Source organism: Punica granatum, chromosome 6 (genome assembly GCF_007655135.1).
Source record: "Punica granatum isolate Tunisia-2019 chromosome 6, ASM765513v2, whole genome shotgun sequence".
NCBI classification, from domain to species: domain Eukaryota; kingdom Viridiplantae; phylum Streptophyta; class Magnoliopsida; order Myrtales; family Lythraceae; genus Punica; species Punica granatum.
This window is the reverse complement of record NC_045132.1, coordinates 27,316,942-27,340,525: the sequence shown is the minus strand read 5'-3', so window position 1 is coordinate 27,340,525 and position 23,584 is coordinate 27,316,942. Positions and strand designations below refer to the sequence as shown.

Below are 23,584 nucleotides of genomic sequence, written 5' to 3'. Positions count from 1 at the left end.
TAAAAAATTAGTCATACACAACTCCTCATTTCGCCAACGTGCCATCGATAGAACACTAACTTTGCCACGTGAATACCATGGCCATGGAATTGTACAAATCGACCCGTTACCCAATTTCTTTACCGAAACCAAATCTGACAAGATTTTAGGGAAAAAAAAGTAGAAATCAACGAAAGGATAGGTAGTGTGTGGCTAATTTTGAAAGGAGGGGGTGCCGCTGGCTAGTTTACAAATTATAGAGGATGTCATCGAAATTTAAACAATGATTTGAGATTATTGCTACTTAGCTACTTTTTTTAGTACATTTTCCTTATTGAATGTATGGCAAATTGCAGGAGGAAAAATATTTTTTCTCGGTTAAGCAGTTGTCATAAACAGATGAATGAGTTCGGCTAAAATCCTATTTCTCTCTTGTGATAGAATCCTAAAAGATTCTTTTTTGAAAAAAAGTTTTCGGCTTAACTTAAAAGATTTTTTTTTTCTGATAGATAGATATGTTTAGCTCAATAGTAAAATCCCACACCTCTGTCACCTTCGCCAATCTCCCCTTCTTTTCTTATCTTATAGTTACTAGTTATATTATAAAGAGAAATAAAGGAACACATAAGTTCCTCCGGTAAAGATTGAATATGAAATTTCTTGATTCCAATTGGCTACACTCTTTTCATTATTCTCTCTGTTTTTTTAGCGCAACCTTTTCTCTCGACAGCATCTTTTATGCCATCTAAAAGGAAAGATTACCATTTTTACCCAAAAAAAAACATTAAACATTATTTTCTCCAGAATGTCAGAAGGGAAGGGGCCAAATTCGTGAAAGTGGTTAAGCTATCGTTCCATTGTGGTAAATTAGGTGTTGCACCATTCTTTGGTTTATAAATTTATAATGAAGAGACTCAATTAAGAAGAAAAAATGTGCACTATATTTTTCATACAGAAGATGTATTAATTCAAAGTTGCAAGAGTATCATATTATTTGAAAATTGAAACAATGTCATAGAATGATTTGAGAAGATAGCTCTTTAGGTACTTTTTATTTTAGTAGATTTTATATATATCGAATGGATCGGCAAATCGGTAGGAGGAGAACAATTTTCTCAGTTAAAAGTTAAACAACCACAAAAAAAATATTGGTAATTTAGAACTCATCTTGAGTTCATAACTCAACTCGATTTAGCATTGACATAACAGATAAATGAGTCGGAGTAAAACACTCTCTATCTCTCTCTCGTGATATGATCCTAAAACGATTCTAGTTCTAATAGATATTATTTGAAAATTGAAACAACAACGCCTACAATGATTTCAGGTTTATAAAAAGGTAAATTTTGACGATACACCTATAGTTTGTAAAATATCAAATAATACCCCTCATTTTAAAAATTAGCTATACACAACTCCTCATTTCGCTGACGTGCCACTAAGAGGATATTCACTTTGACACTTGAATACCATATCATGGAACTGCACAAATCGACCCGTTAATTTTTTTTATTTATATTTATATTTTTTATCGGAACCAAATCTGATCCGATTTAAGGGAAAAATATATAAAAAAAGAGAGGAATTGTGTATAGCTAATTTTTAAACGAGGAAATATCGCTGACTATTTTACAAATTGTAGGGGGGTGAAATTTAAACAATGATTTGAGATTATTACTATTTAGCTACTTTTTTTAGTTAATTTTCCTTATTGAATGTATTTGCAAATTGCAGGAGGAAAAATATTTTTTCTTAGTTAAACGATTGACATAAAAGATTTTTTCTATCGTGAGAGAATCCTAATAGATTTTTTTCTTTTTAAAACGCTATTTCTTTCTTGTGATAGAATCCTAAAAGATTTTTTATCTAATTGACGGATATGTTTAGTTCAACAGTAAAATCTCACCTCCGTCACCTTCGCCTTCTTTTTATTTATATTATATTATAAATACCCTCTCTCCCTCATGCGTTGAGTGCTGTGTTCTGCTCTGTTAAATTTGCTCGCTGCTTCTGCTCTGTTTCTCCATTCCCAAGCGAATCTCCGAACAGCAGGAAAAAGGAAAAAATAAAAAATAATGGATATCGATCTCTCCCCGAAGCTGCCCAAGAAGGTGTACGGAGGGAATGGCGGGTCGTATCACGCCTGGGATCCGAAGGAGCTCCCCATGCTGAAGGCGGGGAACATCGGAGCTGGCAAGCTCGCTCTTGAGAAGAACGGCTTTGCCCTCCCTCGCTACTCCGACTCCGCCAAGGTCGCCTACGTCCTCCAAGGTATCGCAAGCTTGATCGGTCTTCCTCCTCCTCCTCCTCCCCTATCGCATCGTAATTGAAATTCTTTGCGACACTGACGCTCTGCCAATTTTGTCTTTATCCATATTTTTTCCCCCTCCTGCATGCATCGTTAAACCTTAGATTCACCGAATAGAATTATAGAAGCCACTGCTGCTGCTATTTATCTGCCTTGTATCTGTGCATCGCAATGGCTCTCTTTCTTCATTCTCGGTAATTAGTTTTCATCGTTAATGCTCATAGCTGACTCCATCCATTCAGATTCATGATCTCTGATTATCAGCTGCTGTCACAGTTCACTGTGATCAGTCAGTCAGTCATCAGTAGGTAGTTGTTGTTAAGTCTCATGTGATCGGTAATTTCAATTTAATGAAATCTAAATGATCGATTCTCTGCGGCCACATTTAGGATGCGGAGTTGCTGGAATTGTCCTCCCCGAGAAGGAGGAGAAGGTGATTGCTATCAAGAAGGGCGATGCGATGGCCCTCCCCTTCGGGACAGTGACCTGGTGGTACAACAAGGAGGACCCGGATCTCGTGGTCCTCTTCCTCGGGGAAACCTCCAAGGCCCACAAGGCTGGGGAGTTCACTGACTTCTTCCTCGCAGGTGCCAACAGCGTCTTCTCAGGCTTCTCCACCGAGTTCCTCTGCAGGGCCTCGGATCTCGGAGAGAACGATGTCAAGGCCCTTGTAGGCAGCCAGACTGGCACTGGGATAGTCAAGCTCGACCCATCGCTCCAAATGCCCGAGCCCAAGCCGGAGCACCGGGAAGGTACTCGTTTTATATCATTGAATCTTAGCAGTTTGCTGTACCTATGGCTATACATGTCTTACTGACACTTCCGACCTGGTTTCTTATTAAGGTATGGCATTGAACTGCATCGAAGCTCCCCTGGATGTGAATGTACCCAATGGTGGTCGTGTTGTGGTCTTGAACACGAAGAACCTGCCTCTTGTGGGAGAGGTCGGGCTAGGAGCTGATCTCGTGAGGCTTGACGGGAGTGCGATGTGCTCTCCTGGATTTTCTTGTGACTCGGCTTTGCAGGTGACTTACGTGGTGAGGGGCAGCGGGAGGGCCCAGGTTGTCGGGGTCGATGGGAAGAGGGTGTTGGAGATTACCGTGAAGGCAGGGAACCTCTTCATCGTGCCGAGGTTCTTCGTGGTTTCTAAGATTGCTGATCCTGATGGCCTGGAGTGGTTCTCAATAATCAGCACTCCCAAGTAATGCCTCTTCTCTTCTTCTCTGATAGATTTTGCATTTCTTTACAAGTGTTTTGTGATTAGAAAGTGCTTTTCTTATACTATCATCTCAAGTAGAAAGGCGATGGTTGTCGTTGGCCTGACTATACGGGGGTTAAACAGTCGGGTTGGGCCTCAAGTTTGTGGCATATGTTGAAGATTACCATCTTTCTGGGAAATTACTAGCAGTTGAACACTTTCTAATCAATCTTTGCATTATCGCCACATTAGAATGGAAATCTCTGACCACCTATTGCTTTCTTGTATTGTTGCATTGCAGCCCAATATTCACCAACCTTGCAGGGAAGACATCAGTGTGGAAGGCACTGTCCCCACAAGTGCTGCAGGCAGCCTTCAACATCAAACCCGAGGCCGAGAAGCTCTTCCGCTCCAAGAGGACCTCCGATGCCGTCTTCTTCCCTCCGCCAAACTGAACCAGAGAGGCATTTCGATCCTCCCATCTAATAAATGCCCCCTTAGTCTTCTTTCCCTAGGCTTTCCTCTTTACTAGTGGCTTTTAGTCTTCTTTCCCTAGGCTTTTTCTCTTTGCTATGTGACTTTTCTCTTTTGTTGCCATTTTGAACATGTTTGAATTTAAAAAATTGATCCGAATAAGGAAGGTTTTCGGCTTACAAGGTCGAATCTCTCGATTAGGGACTATAGGGTCGGGCCGAATGATCACGTCTTGCAAGATAAATAAACACACACCAGCAGTGGGCCTTACTACTAAGTCGAGTAAAGACCGCTAACTCCACGGCACAAAAACCTTCTCTCGTACTCTCACTTTTCGAGAGCAAGAATTGTCTCTCAATCGATTCATCGTACATTCACTGAAATTAGTTCTTTGAACCTGCTTAGATGCTAGAGATCTACATATGTTCGCGTAATCGGTCTCTGCTGCAGTATCAGAATAAATTTCCGAAACTTATGGATTTGGCTAGATGAAGATTGTATATTATTATTTCAACGATGTCCACCATAAATTATAGGAAATCCAGAACAGAGATGCGTTATCCCTCGCGGGCCTTATAATTGGATTGGGCCAGACATGCAGGCCATGCTCCAATCATCCTGTCAAATAAATAATAGAGTTAATTAAAAAAAAAAACTCACATTTTAATAATTGTAATACAAAGTTTACAAACTTTTTTTTTTCGTTAGTCTAAAAATATTCGAACTTTCGATTTGATAACAATTCTAACACGGCGTCAAATTTTTTCGTTAATTTGGACAGAATCGAGACCACAGAAGACGTCGATGACCTTAATCGTGATAAGGGCGTCGATGACCTCAATTGAGGGGTAATGACTGGGGCCGTGACTCTACCTGTCGAAATAAAGAGAATTCTCAATTTGCTGATTCTCTCCATTTGGGGGTTGTAGGCCTAGATTTCGGCAATCACCCTCTCATTGGATTCGTCGGCGTCATATGTGGCCTCGATTCAGTATAAAATAATGAAAAATTTGACGTCATATTAGAATTGTTATTAAATTAAAAATTTGTGTATTTTTATGTTAAGGAAAAAAAAATTGGTACTAAAATTATTAAAATGTAAAAGTTTTGTATTTTTTTTATTAACCCTAAATAATATGGATTTTGCAGTTGGTTGGGTCAAGCCTTTCAATTTCATGGAGCTCGTGGGAAATCAATGATGCCCGCCCATCAATTGTCTTTCTTCATTTTCTTCTTCAATGGCAAAGTTAGTAGAGCGCGTCGACTGAAGAAGAGTGTGATTAACGGGGAGTGAGGGCAAATGCCTCCATTGAAATCCCTCGAGACGGAATTCCCAATCCTCGATTCCAATTTCCGGAGCTTCTGCGCTTCCCACGGCATTCTTACAGGTTCTTCTCCCCTCCATGTTCGTTTGCCGAGACGAAGCTTTCAGCAGCCACAATGAAGAACTCTGATCGTAAATATGCCTTTTATATATCTCCATCTCCATGTCGGAGGAGCAAGGCATTGTAGGGTTAAAGCTAGATTCATACGTTGGTCTCCGGTGACCATTTACTCTGTGAAAAAAGGTCATCGAATTCCATCCTCGTTCTGTTCTGCAGTGGAAGATTTTCTCTTGCATGACCTCCATGCCTTAGCTGCACATGCAGAAGAACAGCCTTCCTCGGAGAGGCTTAGGCAGGTTTGAGTTTTCGAGAAATTCCTCTGATCTTTGACGTTATGTCTCACAATGCTTATAATGGTTCAGAGAATTTGGTGAATCTGGGATTGGACTCTGATAATGTTGTGGTGAGTGAGCAGGGTGTGGACCAGGTCTTCGCGATCATAGATACCATACACCAACCCTGGATAAATGGCATGGAGCTGTTGGAAGATGCTCAAAAGAATAAGCGTGCGTTATCAACTGGATGTGAAAGGTGAAGGGGGCAACTCGTGTGTACTATTTCTCCCCTCTAGTCTATGAATTCTGTGGTCTTCAGGAACTTATCGATTCGTCTCTATCATGGTTGCTTGAATCAGGATAGATTCGCTGCTCAACGGTGGATTACATGAAGGACATGTGACCGAGCTGGCCGGGCCTTCTTCATCTGGTAAAACACAAGTAAGAATGGATTGCAGTTCTTTGTGACTTGCTTTAGTGATGTTTCGGCAAAGCGATTTCGGATCTTGTCTTTCACAATTTTTAAGCATCAGCCTATTTGCTCTCGCCCATGAAACATTAGTTCTGTACTCTTGGACTGCCTTTAAATCTCTCCAGTGGGTGCTTTTGGTTTCTCTTGCTTACCTGGGTAATGAACATGCTAGATCTCTAGGTTGGTACTGGCTATGGTGTAAACATGCATATGCATGGGCAAATTCGACTCTTTTCCATATAGCCTGTTATCCTACACCATGACATGACTCTAGAACCATAAGGGGCTTGCACCATATTCTTCTATATTGCTCTTTTTCTCTTCCTTTTCCAGCTTTGCCTACTAGCTGCTGCAAATGTCGCATACCAGCATAAAGGTGGTGTCACCTATGTGGATACAGGAAATTCCTTTTCCCCCAAGCGTATTGCTCACTTTATTGGCCAGGTCTGTTGTCCTCATTTCATAATTCAGAGAAGTGCGTCTTTTTAGCACATAATATCATATGTTTTTGTTCTATTATCTCTTTCTTTTTATTCTTCCTGTAGGTTGACCAAAAAGTACTTCGAACAGTTATGAACAGCATAGTATGCCACCGTGTGTATGACATCTTCACACTGCTTGCAATGCTACATGAGCTGGAGTTCAGAAGGAAGTCGCAGGTTCTCATTAGCCATCAGTGATTACTTGAAAAGTTTGAACTGCTCTATCTTGTATCTTGATAAGATATTATATTCCCTCTGATCCAACACTTGATAATAGATGTGCAAGGGAGATGGTGGTGTGAGCCTGCTGATTATTGATTCCATCTCGTCTTTAATTACTCCAATCCTTGGAAGCAATAGTCCACAGGGTACGGACATATTTTTGCATGCATATCCCACGTTGGCTGTTTTGTTTTCTCTGATGTTGTGATGAACATGATATTGACTAGGGTAGAACTAGAGGTAATTTTGCATTATCTTAACATCGATTTTCTATGTTTATCTCCAGTTTTACTTTCACATGACTACTTTGGCCACTGCAATGCTTGTGCTCTGCACTTTACTTGAGCATTCACTTTGTTAAGCATGGTAATATGTTGTCAGTTTTATTTATATAAGCCTGTAAATAGTCTATCAATCCGATTTAATCCTAGCCATTATCTATTTGGTACCCTTCAACATGATATTATTTCCCCAGATCCTGGAATGATTCGTTGGATATCTCATATCTCTAGATAATCTGTGTACTATTCTTTATTTCAAATTTTAATTTTCATTGGGTAGTTTATGTATGATATGTAACTGATTTTATGGATACTTACAGGGCGCGCTTTGATGATATCTACTGGGTCACTGCTGAAGAAGCTAGCACATGAATACAATATTGCAGTACTGGTAAGTTCATAGCAGAAACTACTATTAATTACATGCTCAGTTCACAGAATTAGCCAATAAGGCACATTTATATCCTTTGGAGGACCGAAGAATTTGGTTTCATTTATTGTCACACTTGGGGGGATATGTTTAGTATCAAATAAAGATGAATCTGGATATCTCCCATTGCCTGGACTAAAAGCTTTAAACTGTGACTCTCAATACAAGGTTACAAATCACACTGTTGGTGGAAATCGAGGCACTATTAAACCAGCTCTTGGGGAGAGTTGGAAGACCATCCCTCACACGAGGCTTCTTTTTTTCCGTGTTTGTGGAAGCAATACTTGTGATGTATCCATACTCAAGCACCCGTATGTGGTAAGCTGTCACCGACTCCTCCTATGCTTACTGAGAATTTACTCAGCCATCACTTTTTTACAATGTTCTTATGCCCTTCTACCCCATGATCTCCATTACACTGTGGAAAATTGACTAACGGGATCTTCTCCTCAATTATTTTATGGGAATATGCTGCTTGCCTTTTCTAAAATGTTTATAGTTTTGTATTATTTGCGAGTTTTGGAGTTCTTATATGTCTCCAACAGGCTTCGGGTAAAGCTGCAAAGTTCACAATTCATGACTAAAATGTGTGAAATATCAGATGGAACTTACTGAGGAGGTAACTGGCGTATTTTCTTTTTGTTATGAATTCAGAATTGCAGCCAAAGTCTTATAATATACACATTTAAGGTGCCATGATGATGATAATATTTTTTTTAATAGTGTCAGTGCTCCTCAGTTTGAGCTGTTTGAACCAACCGCTCCATGGGAAAGAAAGTGAAGGTACCTGCTCCAAATAATCCACTCCACAATATTATGTCAATGTCTCCACTCTCTATATAAACCACCCAGCTCTTCTCCACCTATCATCTCCTCAACAAAGCAAAACCTCCACAGAAAACCATAAACACTGCATATCATCAAAGACCTACGAAGTTACACTTCAAAACTCTTCCAGGAAAATGCCTACCAGCACAGCTCTTTCCCTCCAACTCAAAGCCCTAGCCTGCTTACTTGTCTTAGCTCTCACCACTGCCCCTGCTTTCGCAGCCCGAACCCTCTCCGAGGAGGAAGCCCCCGTTTCGCCTGTGGCACCGGTAGGAACTGGTTCCATCCAGACCCCAGTAGGAACTGGTTCCATACAAACCCCGGTAGGAACTGGTTCCATCCTGACCCCGGTAGGAGCTGGTTCAGTCCAGGCACCAGTGGGAGCTGGTTCGGTCCAGGCACCAGTGACCCCTGGGGCGACTGGGTCCACTGGAGCAGCTGTCACAGGCTCTGGTGCAGTGGTGGCCAGTGCAGACCCTCATGTGTTGGCCTTCTTCATGCACGATATACTTGGGGGCTCGAACCCCTCTGCACAGGCAGTCACAGGCATTGTGACCAATCCCGCTCTCAGTGCGCAGGTCCCCTTTGCCAAGCCCAATGGGGCAAACCTCCCAATCAATAATGGGGTGCCACAGACCAGCGGCAATAATGGACTCATCAACAACAACAATGTGCCTTTCCTCAGTGGGCTGGGCGGAACCACGGGAAACCTTATCCAGAATGGGAACAACAACAACATTATTGGTGGTTCGGCTGGGTTCCCACTCCTAAATGGAGGTATGCTTCCTGCGGGAATGACCCTTCAGAAGCTGATGTTCGGGACTCTGACAGTCTTTGATGACGAGTTGACCGAAGGGCATGAGCTTGGTTCGGGCCTTGTTGGAAAGGCCCAGGGCTTCTATGTTGCAAGTTCCGAGGATGGGAATAGTCAGACCATTGCTGTGACAGCAATGTTCGAGAGTGGCGGGTACCTTGATAGTATCAGCTTATTTGGGGTCCACCGCACGGTTGTTTCCGAGTCACAGCTGGCAATCATGGGCGGCACTGGGAAGTATGTGAATGCTAGGGGATATGCCACAATCAAGACATTCACAGGCGCAAACCAGCAGAACACCGATGGAGTGGAAACTGTGGTTCAGTTTACTGTGTATCTTGCTTGAGGCACCTAACCATGTTGCTGGCATTTGTGTTTTTTTTTATTGAAACATATCGGTGTACCTTGAGACCTCGTGCTTGTATGACTTTAAATGCAAAAGGTTATTGGATGCAGTGTATTATCTTGAAGCTTTTCTGATCATCATAAGGAAAACAATGGGCAGTAGGATGAATAGTTCACAGTAGGGGGCTGGACGCAGTTACTCTTGCGAAACAAACTCTGTTCCGGTAACTTATGGGCTTAATGAATCGAAATTCCATCTTCTGCATTCCCTGATTCAAGTGGCCATATGGTACTGCTGGAAGCTACAAACTCAGAAGTACTCAATAAACTTCGGTGAGAGATATCGAGCACAGGTGTTATTACTCGAAGCTCTGGAAGCACGATCACACTCGGGCATGGAAGTCGCCAAATCGTTGATCCTCCGGTAAATGCTGTATTGCCATTTAATTTAAGGCTCCAAGGAGTTGCCAGGCCAGAATAAAGCAGAAACGCCCTTTTCTGGTTGATTTGATATTTTCTGGTCACCCCTTGACACGAGACATTCACCTTCTTCTTCGCCTGTCCATGGATCTGATCTGATGACCTCTTGATTGGGAAGGCGACGGCGTGCGGACATGGGCCACCAAAAATGGTTCTTTAAGGTCTGAGTTCTTGCTATTCAAGCAACAATCCTACAATTTTTTCATAAAATTAACTGAATGCTCACCGGTATGGTATGATGAAGGTGTGAGTAGCGCCATGTAATGAAGGTGCATACAGTCGTGAAATTGAGGGATCATTAACTCATAAAGGAACCAACTGTTTGTCCGTCCATTTACCAGATGAACAATATTATGAGGATCAAAACTTATTTACAATGGAACGTACTACTTAAATCGAGATATCCGACTATCACGAACGCAATTTTATAATGGGATGACTTGATCACTTTTATAGCGCTTCTTATGGTTTCTCTGCAATCAGAAAGAAAACCCATAGGGAGATTAAAGGTTCCCTTCTGACTCACAGAACCAACTCATCGATAAAAATATGCGTAAGAGGAGCAAGAAACACAACTAGCAGCACCTACTCCAAGTCTCCAACCCAATAATTAAATTCATCTAATCCACTCCATCTTTCTGATACATTCCAATATTGAAAATTTCTAGGCTTCCCCCCTAAAATAAAATATATATATATATAATCAACTTCATGTCCTCCCGTTACCATCACATAGCTAACCGAAAGAAAACATCTCTTTTGTAACCGGAAAAATAAGAAGTCCCTAGAAACGTACATTTCCAATGTCAGGATATGCTTCCATCATTTCCATCTACAAATCCAATATACCCTCCTACATATTATTCATTCAGCTCCTGGTCCTTGCCACCTCATCATCACTGGACCTTGTCTCCACCGCTCGAACCCTCGCTGAGGATGAACAACCTTTCCCTGCAGTGGTGCCGGCTTTACCGGGTGCAGTTCAAACCCTGACAGGTCCTGTGACTCCTGTGTCATCTGAAGGCGATGCTCACGTATTGACCTTCTTCATGCACGACATACTCGGGGGATCGAACCCCTCAGCCCTGGCGGTCACTGGCATCGTGACCAACCCTGCGGTGACCGCCCAGGTCCCCTTTGCTAAGCCTAATGGTGCCAACATCCCCATCAATACTGGGGTCCCACAGAGCAGCGGCAACTCTGGCCTCATCAACAACAATAACAACGTCCCCTTCCTTACTGGGCTCAGTGGGACCACTGGAAACCTTGTCCGGAACAATGGGAATGGCACCTTCATCGGAGGTGGGCCCAGGTTCCCGGTCCTTAATGGAGGGCAGCTTCCTAAAGGGATGACCCTTCAGAAGATGATGTTTGGGACTATAACCGTGTTGATGACGAGCTGTCCAAAAGGCATGAACTCGGGTCATGCCTTGTAGGCAAAGCCCGGGGGTTCTGTGTAGCGAGCTCTGAGGATGGGAATAGCCAGACGATGCTTTGACTGCGAAGTTTGAGAGTGGAGGTTATGTGGATAGTATCGGCTTCTTCGGGATCCACAGAACTGTTGTCTCAGAGTCACAGCTCGCGATTATGGGAGGGACTGGAAAGTATGTGAATGTCACAGGGTTTGCTACCATTAAGACGTTCCCTGCCCCGAACCAGCAAGAGACTAATTAAAACTTTGAATGGAATATCAAAAAGTTGTATTAAACTAATTCAATGTACAAGAGATCGATTTATGCAACGAAGGCCTCTAATGAGAGATGGCCGAATAGGAAGCTGATGAAATACAAGGAAACTACCGATAACTATACAAATATAAATGTAACAAATAAGGAATGGAGTCAAGACTGTGGAAGGAAGAATCTGGAAGATATATACATAGACTGAATGTGCTTCCTTACAAGACTCTAGTTTAATTCACAGTTTATCTTGCTTAACAAGTCTCTCTGTCTTGGAACAACTGTAATTTGTATCTTGGAAGAACATTTGCGCTCCTTTGAATTTTCACGAGTTTGAGAAAATTGATTCAGTTACATGATTTTCCTTCCTTGTGAGGTTGTTAATGAAACATTTTCTCTTTGCATCACATTATATTCAGCATCCCGGTTGTTTGTACCAATTGCTCAATTTACATATCAGCTTGGTGTTAAAAAGATTTCTTTCCATGCAAGAAAACAGGACGTCCGAGATGAAGTGGCAGCCCTTCCCGTCACATTCATTAATCCTCAACTAAACTTCACTTCCATTCCTTATCAAATAAACAACATGTGAAAGAATTATGCCAGTGATATGGAAATGGAGCGTTCACTGTTTTTAACTCAAGTTTGGTGGGAATCAATTAAAATCTGATACGAACTGCCAAGCAGGGAAATGTTTTCATCACTAGTATTGTACCAACCAACTGCTACTTGAAGAGTTAATTGGAAGTGGGCATTGGATTAAAATTTCCCACAAAAGTATGTCAAGAAAGTTACTAGGATGCCGCATCTCCTCGAGATCTGCGTTTCCAAGGTCATCTTGGTCGATGTACACACCTTTTTCATCTTTAAATTAATTTGGGACTTGAGGTACGTACATTTGTTCCTTACAATGTTACTGATTAAGAACGTCACTTATGGTAGGTACATTTGCTCGTTGGCATTTTACCTTCCTCATCTCCGTGATCTGCTCATCAGAATCCAAGGTTGTTATTGTCTGTCCAGATGAAGAATCATTGCTAGTCTATCAAAATCATCTCTTTTATGGTAATTCATAACTTGAGAAGATGCTCAATGAAAAAGTCAATAAGTGCTTCCCGGTCATATTTGATTCAAATGATCGATGAACAGACAAGAACTAGATTACAAAACAGATTGGGTGAGGTAGATGTTGAATTGAACTGCAGGAGAGTCTCCACACCATCGGTCGTGTGCTGATCGGGAAGATGGATGGTCTCGACTGCTGCATACCCTTTCGATCCTCGTACTTCCCTGTTCCACCCACCATGGCAATCAGGGACTTTTCTGCTGTAGCTGTTCGGTGGACCCCAAAGAAACTCATGGTGTCCTCGTAGTCATCGTTATCATTACCAAGCATCATTGTGAAAGCCATCGTTTGTCTGCTTCCATCAAAGGAACTTGCCAGGTGGAACCACTGCGCCTTCCTGTAAGTTCCGATCTCATGCCCTTCTGTGATCTCATCATTGATCACCGTGATTGGCCGAAACAATAAGTTCCGGAGAGTGGACCCTGCAGGGAGCTGCTCTGCAGTCACAAAGGGGAGACTCTTCCCGTTCACGAAGACATTGCTGTTTCCATTGTCGTTGATCACGGTGTTGGCAGTGGCCCCACCTCGCCCTGTGATAAACGGGAGGTTGTTATTGTTGTTGTTGAGGATGCCGTTGAAGTTGTCGGGTACGCCACGGAAATTGGCGTTTACGAGCGGCATCCCTCCTGTAAGCGGGAAAACTCCGCCGTTGGGCTTGGAGAAGGGCAAGTTGCTGTTTGGGTGTTGGCTGTGAGTCCTGCCACCACCCTCTCCGAAGGAGCTGACCCGCCTAGTATGTCATGCATAAAGAAAGAAAGAACTGGGGTCTCCGGGCCAGGCCCTGCCACTTCCCGTTGTTCTGCAGCTGTTGGTAGCGGCCCTGTGCCTGTGATTGGCGCAGAAGCTGCAGCAGCAGATGGCGGGTTGTCCTCCTCCACCTCGGAGAGGAGTCTTGCTGATGTGACACATCTCAGGGTGAGGCTTAGGAGAAACAGGTGGAAGAGTATGGACTTTAGGGAGGGGAAGACTCCTTGTGGTGGTGTTGTTGCCATCAGAATGTTTGAAGAGATGTGAGGATAGAAAGGGCAAATATTATATAGATATAAAGGGAAGGAGTGAGAAGAAGTTCCGTTTCTCTGTTCTTGCAAAATATTGAATGTGGAGCAGATGAGATAGGGATTGGGAAACGGTAATCCATTGCATGGAGTTGGCTTTGAACCTTGGCGGAGTGCTTCCATCAGGTCCGACACTGGGGGAGTGGCTGGCCCCCATTGGATTTACATATGGAGAAAAATCTTACTATATATTGCTGTCATTTAAATACCATTACAGTAATAATATGATGATAAAATGACAACCGATTCGTCGGATGTCATGCGTTCTATGTACTTGAAAATTTCATATAGTTGAGATTAATCGGTCTAGAATTTGCATTTTGGTATGTGAAATTGCAATGAATGAATGGTTCTTTTGGGCTGAAAAAATTAAAGCATGTCAAGTAATATTGAAACTTTCACATGCCATAATAATCAGGTCAACAATCAAAAGAAGAAAAAAGAAACGAAAAGAGAGACAGTGAAAGAAAAAGAAGTAATGCACTACAAGAATTGGGCTATATAAAGGCCCATAAAGTAATGGCTCTTTAAATTATCCAAAAAAAGGAGGACCGCACCAGATTTGCTATAGCGATGCACTTGGAGGTCTATAATCTCCGACTAATTGGGCCGAATCGGATGGCTATTGGGCCTGGTCGAGTTGCACCCTCATCACATCGGCCTCCGGCAGGCCGATTAGGGTTTTGGAGCGGAGACCCTCTACTGCTTAACGACGGCAGCTCACGCGCAGTACTTGATAGGTTTTCGAGGCTCTCGCTTTCTTCCCCAAATTCAGCAGAGGATTAGTGATAGTCAGGTGGCGGAGCAGTTAGCTGAGGAGACGCAGCAATGGGTAAAATGGCGATTGATTGATTCGTATATCAGATTGGCCGATTCATTCGTAGCTTGATCCAATTTATGATTGATTCTCGTACAGCTCGGATCAAGGTTCATGAGCTGAGGAACAAGTCGAAGGCGGAGCTGCTGAACCAGCTGAAGGATCTGAAGGCGGAGCTCGCTCTCCTCCGCGTTGCCAAGGTCACCGGCGGCGCTCCTAACAAGCTCTCCAAAATGTAATCTCTCTCTCTCTCTCTCTCTTCCCCCCCTCTCCGCCTCCCTCTGTGTATGTGCGTGTGTTACATGAACTTGGGATGTGAAATTGATGAAATTGCGGCGGAAAATTATTGGCAGCAAGGTGGTGAGACTGTCGATAGCTCAAGTGTTGACGGTCATATCACAGAAGCAGAAGGCGGCTCTGAGGGAAGCCTACAAGAACAAGAAATTCTTGCCCCTCGACCTCCGCCCCAAGAAGACCCGCGCCATTCGTAGACGCCTCACCAAGCACCAGGTTCTTCATTAATTCTTCAATCATGCCCTTTCCTCTTTCCATTCCACATAATTCGGTGAATGAATGATTGGGTTGGTTGCTTGCTTTGCTCGGGAAGTAGAGTGTTCTGACCTCTTGATATGGTATAAAAACTCTATCTTTGCGAGCTTTCGATGTGACCCCATAAATTTCCAAACTATGGTTGGTCATGAAGGGAAACTTATCCCATCTCCGCTAAGGCAGGTACCTTGGCGCGAGGAGGAGACCTGTTTTACCAGCCGCTGCTGGTAACAATGCGGTACCGCAGGATTTGTTTGGTTATGAATATATACATGCATATCTAAATATATATATATATATATATATAGAGAGAGAGAGAGAGAGAGAGAGAGAGAGAGAGAGAGCGAGAGAGAGTTGAATTGTCCTGTTATCACTCTTGCTCTATGGCTGTGCAGAACATTTCAGTTAGTTTCCTCTTTGATGTTTGAAATACAACATTGTTGTCCTGTCACCTGAGATAATGGCTTGTTAATCTTTCTGTTCTAGTTTCATGTTTCTTTGGAAGTGTTTATTGATTTGATTATGATACGAATTGGCCAAGGTCTGTCTGTTAGAATCCATTTTGTGTTGCTGCTCCCAAAATCTTTTCAAAGTTATCAAGAAATGACATCGATGAGTGACAGTTCAAGTACGGCCTGATCACTTTGTAGCCAGTAGCATAATGTTGGTTTGTGCTTAAGTTTTGCTGGATTGTTCAGGATTTACGTTTCCACAACCATTTGATCACTTGACCATTGATATTAAGCTTTAAGGAATTGCTTAATACCTCTCAAGACTCATTGCTTGGCCGTTGTTATTAAATTGGTTCTCTCGGCACTATGTTGCAGGCATCGTTGAAGACCGAAAAGGAGAAGAAGAAGGAGATGTATTTCCCCCTGAGGAAGTATGCAATCAAGGTTTAAGAACAAGAAGAAACCTCTCTCTCTCTCTGTCTTTTTTCCATTTTCTTTCCCCCCCTTTCATTTAGAGAGCTGCCTTGTATTTTAATCGAAGGATCCTGTGATGGGATGGCATCTACTTGCACATTAAATTTTTGAATATGATGAGTTTTGCTTGAACAATATCAACTCTGAAAATGTGTTGCCCCTTGACAATCCACATTATTTACCATCCTTTTGTTGCAAATCGTTATAAGATTATGTTCCTCATCAATCGGTACATTCAAACTTATTGCAATAAATCTGCACTGGGTTCTTGGATAAGCCATCATAACAAATTAACAATATCCTGCTCCATGTTTGATGGAAACAAATTCCAGCTTGAGATCCCCTGTGTTTTGAGGCGGAGTGATCTCAGTATTGAAGGCCTATGGATCGGAATCGATGTTGATTCCACTTTATTATTTAAGCAAAAACTCCTCTTGTAAGAATTAATTTAGATCAGTTAAAAATACAACTTTGAAGCTGCTAACAGTGACCGTAAAGCGTCATTATACAGGACGAGCAACGGATGAAGAAGAAAAAAAGATGTGCTCAAAAGGCCAAAACAGCAAATGGCGGGCTTTGACTACGGTTTATGTAATTGAAAATGGGGGGAGAGTTTGAAAACAATCGACCACAGTGGGAGTCGAACCCACGACCTTTTGATCCGAAGTCAAACGCGCTAATCCACTGCGCTACGCGGTCTGTTTTGGTGGACGACTCTTGTTTTCTATATATTTTTGTTCTGTTTTGTGGCTTTCTTTTTTTCTTTTTTCCTTTATTCCTTTTTTTATGGGTACTGTTCTTGGAGTCCTTGTTTGTTCTTATTGGTTGAAGGCGTCCTTGTTGGGTACGTACAACAAAATGTCGGCCTCTCGTTTTGGTATCATTTGCTTTTCCAATCCCACCAACAAAAGCATTTCCCATAATAATTATATTTAAGGAAATTTTATCTCACATCTTAAAAAGAAAAAAAAATTGAGAAACAAGAAAAAAAAAAGCTTGCATGTTAACCAAAAGATTATAGTTTAATTATCGTAGTGCCGCACACAGTTATGAATAATTAGGGAAAAAAAGCTGGCATATTAACCAAAAAATTACAAGCTTAATTATCATAGTGTCGCATCCCTTTATGAATTTTTAGGATTTTATTTCTTTATATTAAGTACATGGCCCTCCATCCTGACCGAAAAGAAAACAAAAATGCAAGCGAAATTATTTCCAATTTATTTCCAATATTTCGAGAGATTGAGCGTCAAAAACGATTCCTCCCAATAATTTTCTCTTACAAGTTACTACCAGCTAATGGAGTTTACGTATAAAAGGAATCCACTAAAAAAATAAAGTCCAACTAATGGAATTTAGAGTAAATTTAAAATCACGACTAAGCTGAGGCTATCATCTCAATGCGTGTCCCACTGATCAATTCAAGTACTAATCACAGATTCTATTCATTTCCAGGCGAAGTAAAGAGTTAATGGATTTTACGTCTTGTGGCTGCAGATTGAAATGGCATTGTTTTTTATTGGTATATTGGCCCTCCAAAATTTAGGCCACTTAACAGTGCAGAAGTATATTATACTAATGAGAGGTCCCCTCGGGGTCTCTGAACTGAAACCTTGGCAAAAGTGTCATCAGATGACAAAGGGAAATAAATCATTTTGTGTCCTTGCCAAGGACTACGCCTCATCCTTTCACCAAGCACATTCCGACAATGTCGAACTCCACGTTCATCTACTGCTCTATACTTTTTAACTTAAAACTGCAGATTGCTCCTAGGAAGATCCAAGGATGACCCAGCCAGGTAGGTTAAGGGGTACTATCCAAAGTCAGACATGTCAAGGAGATGACAATCATAGATCATTGGAGCTTCGAATACTCGAGTCAAGGACTGGTTAATGACAATCCCAGATGATCCGCAGTAAATGGATGTACAAGAGCCTCCAAGCAACTGTAAGGCCGACCATAGTTCAGTTACTTCAGTACTTGGAACTATAACAGCAGGAGGAAATGAAACAACTCCGCAGAGGTGCCCATTAGAAAATTGCAGATCAAGCAGAATAAACATCAGCCAATTCCTCGAAGCAGAATACACCTGAAGCAGATAAGCTGTTCAACAATGAGTGGCAGGACCAGTAAAAGCAGTGAGACCAAAAGCACTTCCTGCCTAGCACTAGAGCGTCTCCGCAGGGTTCTAAACATTCATATCTTCAGCTTGCAAGAAGCAACTCTTCGAGAGAGTCAGCACATCTTCCAAAAGCGAGGGGCATCATTATGGCAAAGGTCATCGGAGTCACATCCGGGTTGATAAAACACAGGGGAGTCCAAAGAAGCAATCCACGATACTCTTTCATAGCTGTATACATGTTTTGCATCGTCTTTACATTGGACCAATCTCGATCTCGAGTTTTCATGGTAACAAGAAAATAGCCAAATACTAGCCAAGGCACTTACTTATTACTGTTAGTCTTCTGCTCCATATTTCCCGTCCGGTTCAATAAAGTACATGCTCCGTCAAATTGACGACATGAAATGCTTTAACAGGTGTCTAGCTTCTTATAAAATGACCCTTCATGTATTTCCACAGTCCCATCTCATCAGAGAAGTTGCAACAGAAATCATTCAATGTCTGGACCTAAAGATCTGCAGCTGCATGAGAAAAGCAAAGCACATGGAAGGGTTAGTGACCATTTTACAAAACACGAAGAACCAACAAATGCTTGGCACATCTTAGCCAGTTTAAATATCAATGTTATTCGAGGCATCCATGTTGAACTGCAGCTCTGGATACTCACTTGAGCAGTATATAGACCCGCTTTCTTCAGTAACTTACACCACTAAGTAAAGATATCAATCTTCTAAAAGAAATGCAAAGGCTCTTAATTTTCTGTACACCTCACTAAAACAGGCCATCTTCAATATTAAGCTCGCAAGAAACATGATCAGAACCTCTCTCTTTTGTATCTTGGCATGTCATCGAACTCTTCACTCACTCCATGTCTGAAGCTCCCTTCTTGATCCTCGATTTTTCTTGTTTTATGAGCATCCCCAGGTTCATTTTTCGGATGCCTCTCCAACTGTCTCTCCCTTGAGTTTCTGCCTTCATGATAGACTGAATCATCTTCTGGGCAAAGCCGATATGTCCGAGAGCTATCGTCACTATTGTAAGTAAAGCCTTTATTGTCGGAACCACAAGGAGGCCTAAAGTGCCTAACAGGTCCTCGTTTCTCGTTCAGCCGTCTTCTCTCATCAGTGTTTTCATCTCCAGAGAGTTCATGGAACCGCGCACCACGCATGGGAACCCTAAAGTACTCTCCATGAGCTCTTTCTCGAGAATTCACCATATCATATCTCCGAGTTCTGAGTGAAACCCGACTAGATGAGTTTCCAGAGTGCATCATTGGCCTAGAAAAGCCATGGTCTCTTCCAGAGTTCATCTCCCTCATATCATCTAATGGACGAGATATATAAGGTGGAGAATTTGGTCGCCTCATCATCACCTCACCACGGAAGCAAGAGCGATCTGGTGATCCCATTCTTTCTCTCCTATAAATTGGAGGAGACCTTCTAGGCGCCATTTCTGGGTGGCGAACAAATCCTTCAGGTGATCTCCTCCTAGGAGACCACTGTACAGGAGAACGACTTCTTAATCTTACAGGAGACTTCGAATGAATGCGATGAAGACCCTTTCCACTGAATGACCCGATATTCCTCTCCCGCCGAACAAAACCATGCCTTACTCCGACCAATTCAGTATCATCCATGCCAAGGCATCTACTTGGGCTCATATTCCGCGGTACTCTACCCACCATATGTGGTCCACGTGTTGCAGGGCCATCTCTACCTCCATGTGCCCGTCTCATAGAGTGCGGACCGTGAAAGTTCGGTGAGTTGTCATTCAATAGTTTACGCCCACCCCACCCAGTACCAACAAAGCCATCCTCAGGTGCAACATTATAGTTCCTGTACTCTGAATTATATCTGTATCGGGTAGCACGGAACTCCACTGGTCCATCATGCATTTCTGAACCAAAATCCTGCTCAGATTCCCAGTCAGCACACATGTTACTTGGAACCCTTCCTCTATCGCGTGCAAATCCTGATCTAGGATTCCGAGAGAACATGTCTCGATTCCTCTCTCTGGAAAATCTATGGAAATCAGCATTACCAACTTCATCCCTATAATAAAACAAGATAACCACATTTAGCATGAAACAGTTAACGCAGAGATAGTAAAATTTTCTACGAGGGTTCCGTAAAAATAAAGATAATCACCTCCCTCGAAGATGCATCTTATCTCCTTCAAGTGCAACATTAGGCAATCTCTTTCTTCCATCATGCAAGGGCATAGACCTATCAGAAGCAGAACTTGTTTTACCTGGAGACGACACATTAAAAGTGGTAGATAAGTTTATAATCCGGCTCCTATTACTCTCTGTGTTAGAATCTCTACCTACAGCATCGCTATTTACAGATGATTCAGCCTTGGGCAAAATTGAATCATTCTTTTCAGCATCAGCATTAGACACATTATTCTCAGTCTTATCAGCATCCATGTCATGAGCAAAAGCCCCAGAAAGCTCATGCCCAGGGAGTGTAGCTTCATCAGAAAAGCTTGCAATGTTCGGGTCTTTAATTAGATTTTCATCAGCAGGCGGGACAATTGTTTCCTGAGCAACAGTTGCCAATCCAGTGGTGTCAGAGTCTAATTCAAAGTCAGACAAATCTTCCAGATGCGTCTCTAAACCAGCGGTCACTTGGCCCTTATCATCAAGAAGAGTATCCTCCATCTCACTAAGGTGCTGCATTTCAGTGTCTTCTTTCTTCTGAGATGAAGAATCTGCACATTGATAACTGGAATTCCCTGCAAATTCCATATTATCAGGCTCACCTTCAGCCTTATTAACATTTTCCACTGGAGTTGCATTCATAGGTTCAGCATGTCCATCAGCCACAAGTTGATCCTGGACCTCCCCATCTTCATACTCATTTTCTTCTCTATCAACAATTTCTTTTTCTGCGCCTGCAGTTGAAGGGTGATTACCAATTGACTCGTATCCATAATCAGAATGATCTTCCATAACACTGGCTGACACATCTAACTTTTCTTTATCAATGGCACAGTCTTTGACATCAACCTTTGAACTGGAATGAAGTTCATTCATCAATTTTGCTTCAGATTTCTCCACATTGTCGTGCTTGGCGGCTTCATTTGCTTCTGTAATTCCTGTAGCAATCTTCTCAACATTTTCAGATGCTTTTTGAGTCACAGGCAGGTCACTATCAAGACAACCATCTTCAGGGCGATTGCTGATTGAATTATTCGCCAAGAGACAATTTATTGGCACAGACTCTGTTACCTTGGTGCAGGAATCATTTTGCATACCTAGTGATATCTGCCCCAATCTGTGCGATGTTTCTTCATTTGTCTTTAGTGTTGTTGGCAATCCCTCACAAGCTGGCTCAGGCTTCACAGATACAGATCTAGAATTAAACAACCCCAAAGTGCTATAATCTGATTTCTGGGAAATCTCGTGCCCACCCTTATTGACAGTTTCATGCTTCACCACTTGTCCACCTAAGGATCTCGAATTACCCAATCCAGCGCCCAGAGAAGCCTGTTTTGGAGCCTCTTCAAGTGGTTCTGATTTCACAGTCACAGGAGCTACACTGCATGAGCTGCTGGCTAATAAGAGTCTTGAAAAGATTGTGTTCGGATCAGTAACAGGAGATAAATACGGTGACCCTCGACTTAAGTTTGATGGAAATGATATGTGGAGACCCAATTTAAGAGAGTCCTCATATGTTTGTGGGTTCGCGGAGGGCGCAGAAGATGCTGCACCAGCTTCTCTAAGTTGACGCTCTGCAGCAGTCTGTTCCCCTAAAGTATTGACACGAGAGATCTCAGAGGGACCTCCCAGAGGTTTGATATCAATTCTGTTACCGGTTGCAGTAATTGTGTCGTGAAGTGACTCTGTGCTGATCGAAGTAGCATCACTAGCAGAGCCTTCCCAGGCATCCATTGTTGTATTCAAATCCCAATTTGACCGGTTCATGCAGAGATCAGTGCCCTCACTCTCTGATTTCCTTGCACCATTAGAGCAGTCAAAGCCGCTTTCTCCATTGGCTAATGCCAGCTTGACAGACAAGGATTCCAGATTCTTTTGATTGGCAGAAGCCTCTTCACCCTGTTGAGATGCCGAACTAGCACCTGCTCCCTGTGGGATTGCTGACCTCTCCAGTTTACCTTCGTCCATAGTGTTATTCAAGACAGCAGATCCCTGAGATGCAGAGGTGCTCTCCTTTCGTTTTTCATCAGACTCCAGTGTTGGACATGACTCATCCGGTGGAGGCGATGGAGGCCGAACAATCGGGAACCTCCGTTTCTTGATGGGAACTATGGTAGCATAATCAGTAGACAGTGAGCCCGCTGATCTGACCCTGGTCTGCTAAAAGAACAACAGATAAACAAGAATGTTAAATTCTGGAAATAATGTAATCTCAAGGTTATATATTCGAAGATGGTAAGCACCTCTTTGTCCTCCACCATAGTCATGGCTCAAGATCTGCCAAGTCTATAGCCTCGGAGTTCAATCCTTATCTCTCAATAGCTCAAATGAAATTCTTCCAGCACCTGCAGATCAAAGATATTTAGGAAGAACAGTCCAGCAAGAAAAAGTACAGATCTTGCAATTCCATTGAAAGAAACAGAATCATGAAGACAACGTCAAAGATCCAGATAGAATTAACAGAAACGTAGTCGAGCGATCGTAGCGGCAGTGATTGACAAAACATGTACACCGCCAAAGCCGCCAGGCCTCACGAAATCGGAATCCGCCAGAGCCTCCCAGAGAATCATATACATACAAAGATGCTCACACAAAGAAATACGACAGATCCTCGCAGACCTTCAGGAACCCTTAAACGCTTCCCTAGTTATCAGAAAGGAAAACCACGAGGTGGGAAATTTTCAGCATCTGATCGTGAAAACCTTTAATCGGTCCCTTCATTTCCCCGGTCCAAGCTTCTACTCAGCAGAAGGATCTCTAAATGAGAAGAATCGGAGATTGTCCAATCAAGAAGGAAAGAATCTAAGGGATGAAACCCTTCACCACAATAGACAGAGAGAGAGAGAGAAGGAGAGAGAAAATCCAATGGATGTGCGTACTCACGCGTTGGGGCGGTTGAAAAAGGATGGATCGGCGGCGGAGGAAACTGAATCACACCATCGGTGTGTCTGAGGCGAAGCTGTTGTGGAGGCTGCCCTGTCGCTATTGCGTGCAGAGGGGGGGAGGGAGAGAGAGAGAGAGAGAGAGAGATAGGAGATGATCTGTTGACTGAGGGAGAGGCAGAGAATTGGGGAAAGCAAAGTTATTATAGAAGGAAAATTGGGGCTGTTGAGATGAGGGGAAGGGAGACGAGACGAGACAATGATTGCGCACGTATAGGGGTGACTGCCCTGGCG

The 23,584-nt window shown here is 42.7% G+C and overlaps 6 protein-coding genes, 1 non-coding gene and 1 pseudogene across 29 annotated transcripts; 5 read left to right on the top strand and 3 right to left on the bottom strand.

The window, feature by feature from the left end:
- The first annotated feature begins 1,948 nt into the window (after positions 1-1,948).
- On the top strand, positions 1,949-4,145 carry LOC116210020 (glutelin type-D 1). The gene is made up of 4 exons (XM_031543807.1): positions 1,949-2,250; positions 2,677-3,039; positions 3,131-3,488; positions 3,787-4,145. Exons 1-4 carry the CDS (start codon positions 2,055-2,057, stop codon positions 3,938-3,940), a joined length of 1,071 nt encoding a protein of 356 aa, XP_031399667.1. The 5' UTR covers positions 1,949-2,054; the 3' UTR covers positions 3,941-4,145.
- Positions 4,146-5,108: 963 nt separating this feature from the next.
- LOC116211414 (DNA repair protein RAD51 homolog 4) lies at positions 5,109-8,638 on the top strand. Of its 9 annotated transcripts, none has more exons than XM_031545785.1 (11): positions 5,111-5,347; positions 5,561-5,640; positions 5,760-5,875; positions 5,979-6,060; positions 6,425-6,535; positions 6,637-6,750; positions 6,851-6,941; positions 7,397-7,467; positions 7,675-7,824; positions 8,052-8,125; positions 8,230-8,471. In XM_031545785.1, the coding sequence occupies exons 1-10, from the start codon at positions 5,260-5,262 to the stop codon at positions 8,088-8,090; spliced, it is 942 nt and encodes a 313-aa protein (XP_031401645.1). In that variant the 5' UTR covers positions 5,111-5,259; the 3' UTR covers positions 8,091-8,125; positions 8,230-8,471. The 9 variants fall into 9 exon arrangements, 2 of the variants coding, with proteins under 2 accessions (XP_031401645.1, XP_031401643.1); XR_004157666.1 differs by adding an exon at positions 8,557-8,638 and having other exon boundaries at positions 5,273-5,640; positions 8,230-8,289; XR_004157664.1 differs by having other exon boundaries at positions 5,109-5,347; positions 7,675-8,125.
- On the top strand, positions 8,132-9,618 carry LOC116211415 (dirigent protein 10-like). The gene is made up of 2 exons (XM_031545786.1): positions 8,132-8,289; positions 8,557-9,618. Exons 1-2 carry the CDS (start codon positions 8,202-8,204, stop codon positions 9,492-9,494), a joined length of 1,026 nt encoding a protein of 341 aa, XP_031401646.1. The 5' UTR covers positions 8,132-8,201; the 3' UTR covers positions 9,495-9,618.
- A 1,323-nt stretch (positions 9,619-10,941) lies between these two features.
- On the top strand, positions 10,942-11,647 carry LOC116212493 (dirigent protein 10-like). Its single transcript, XM_031547129.1, is given in 3 exon segments — positions 10,942-11,359; positions 11,362-11,463; positions 11,466-11,647. Coding segments are annotated over 3 exon segments (621 nt in total). The 5' UTR covers positions 10,942-11,022.
- Positions 11,648-12,747: 1,100 nt separating this feature from the next.
- On the bottom strand, positions 12,748-14,033 carry LOC116211761 (annotated as a pseudogene).
- Positions 14,034-14,505: 472 nt separating this feature from the next.
- LOC116209863 (60S ribosomal protein L35) lies at positions 14,506-16,311 on the top strand. The gene is made up of 4 exons (XM_031543595.1): positions 14,506-14,665; positions 14,750-14,885; positions 15,004-15,160; positions 16,027-16,311. Exons 1-4 carry the CDS (start codon positions 14,662-14,664, stop codon positions 16,099-16,101), a joined length of 372 nt encoding a protein of 123 aa, XP_031399455.1. The 5' UTR covers positions 14,506-14,661; the 3' UTR covers positions 16,102-16,311.
- Positions 16,312-16,750: 439 nt separating this feature from the next.
- TRNAR-UCG lies at positions 16,751-16,824 on the bottom strand. The gene has a single exon. It is a non-coding gene; the product is annotated as a tRNA-Arg (tRNA).
- Positions 16,825-17,545: 721 nt separating this feature from the next.
- Positions 17,546-23,506, bottom strand: LOC116209954. 15 transcript variants are annotated; one of them, XR_004157386.1, is made up of 6 exons: positions 23,292-23,505; positions 22,652-22,753; positions 20,395-22,568; positions 19,069-20,298; positions 18,574-18,768; positions 17,546-18,214 (listed from the first exon to the last, which is right to left on the bottom strand). XR_004157386.1 is itself a non-coding variant. In XM_031543716.1 (6 exons), the coding sequence occupies exons 3-6, from the start codon at positions 22,673-22,675 to the stop codon at positions 18,738-18,740; spliced, it is 3,459 nt and encodes a 1,152-aa protein (XP_031399576.1). In that variant the 5' UTR covers positions 22,676-22,753; positions 23,028-23,165; positions 23,292-23,505; the 3' UTR covers positions 17,618-18,737. The 15 variants fall into 15 exon arrangements, 10 of the variants coding, with proteins under 10 accessions (XP_031399576.1, XP_031399584.1, XP_031399575.1 ...); XR_004157388.1 differs by having other exon boundaries at positions 17,618-18,475; positions 18,915-20,298; XR_004157385.1 differs by having other exon boundaries at positions 17,618-18,497.
- Between the last annotated feature and the right edge of the window lie 78 nt (positions 23,507-23,584).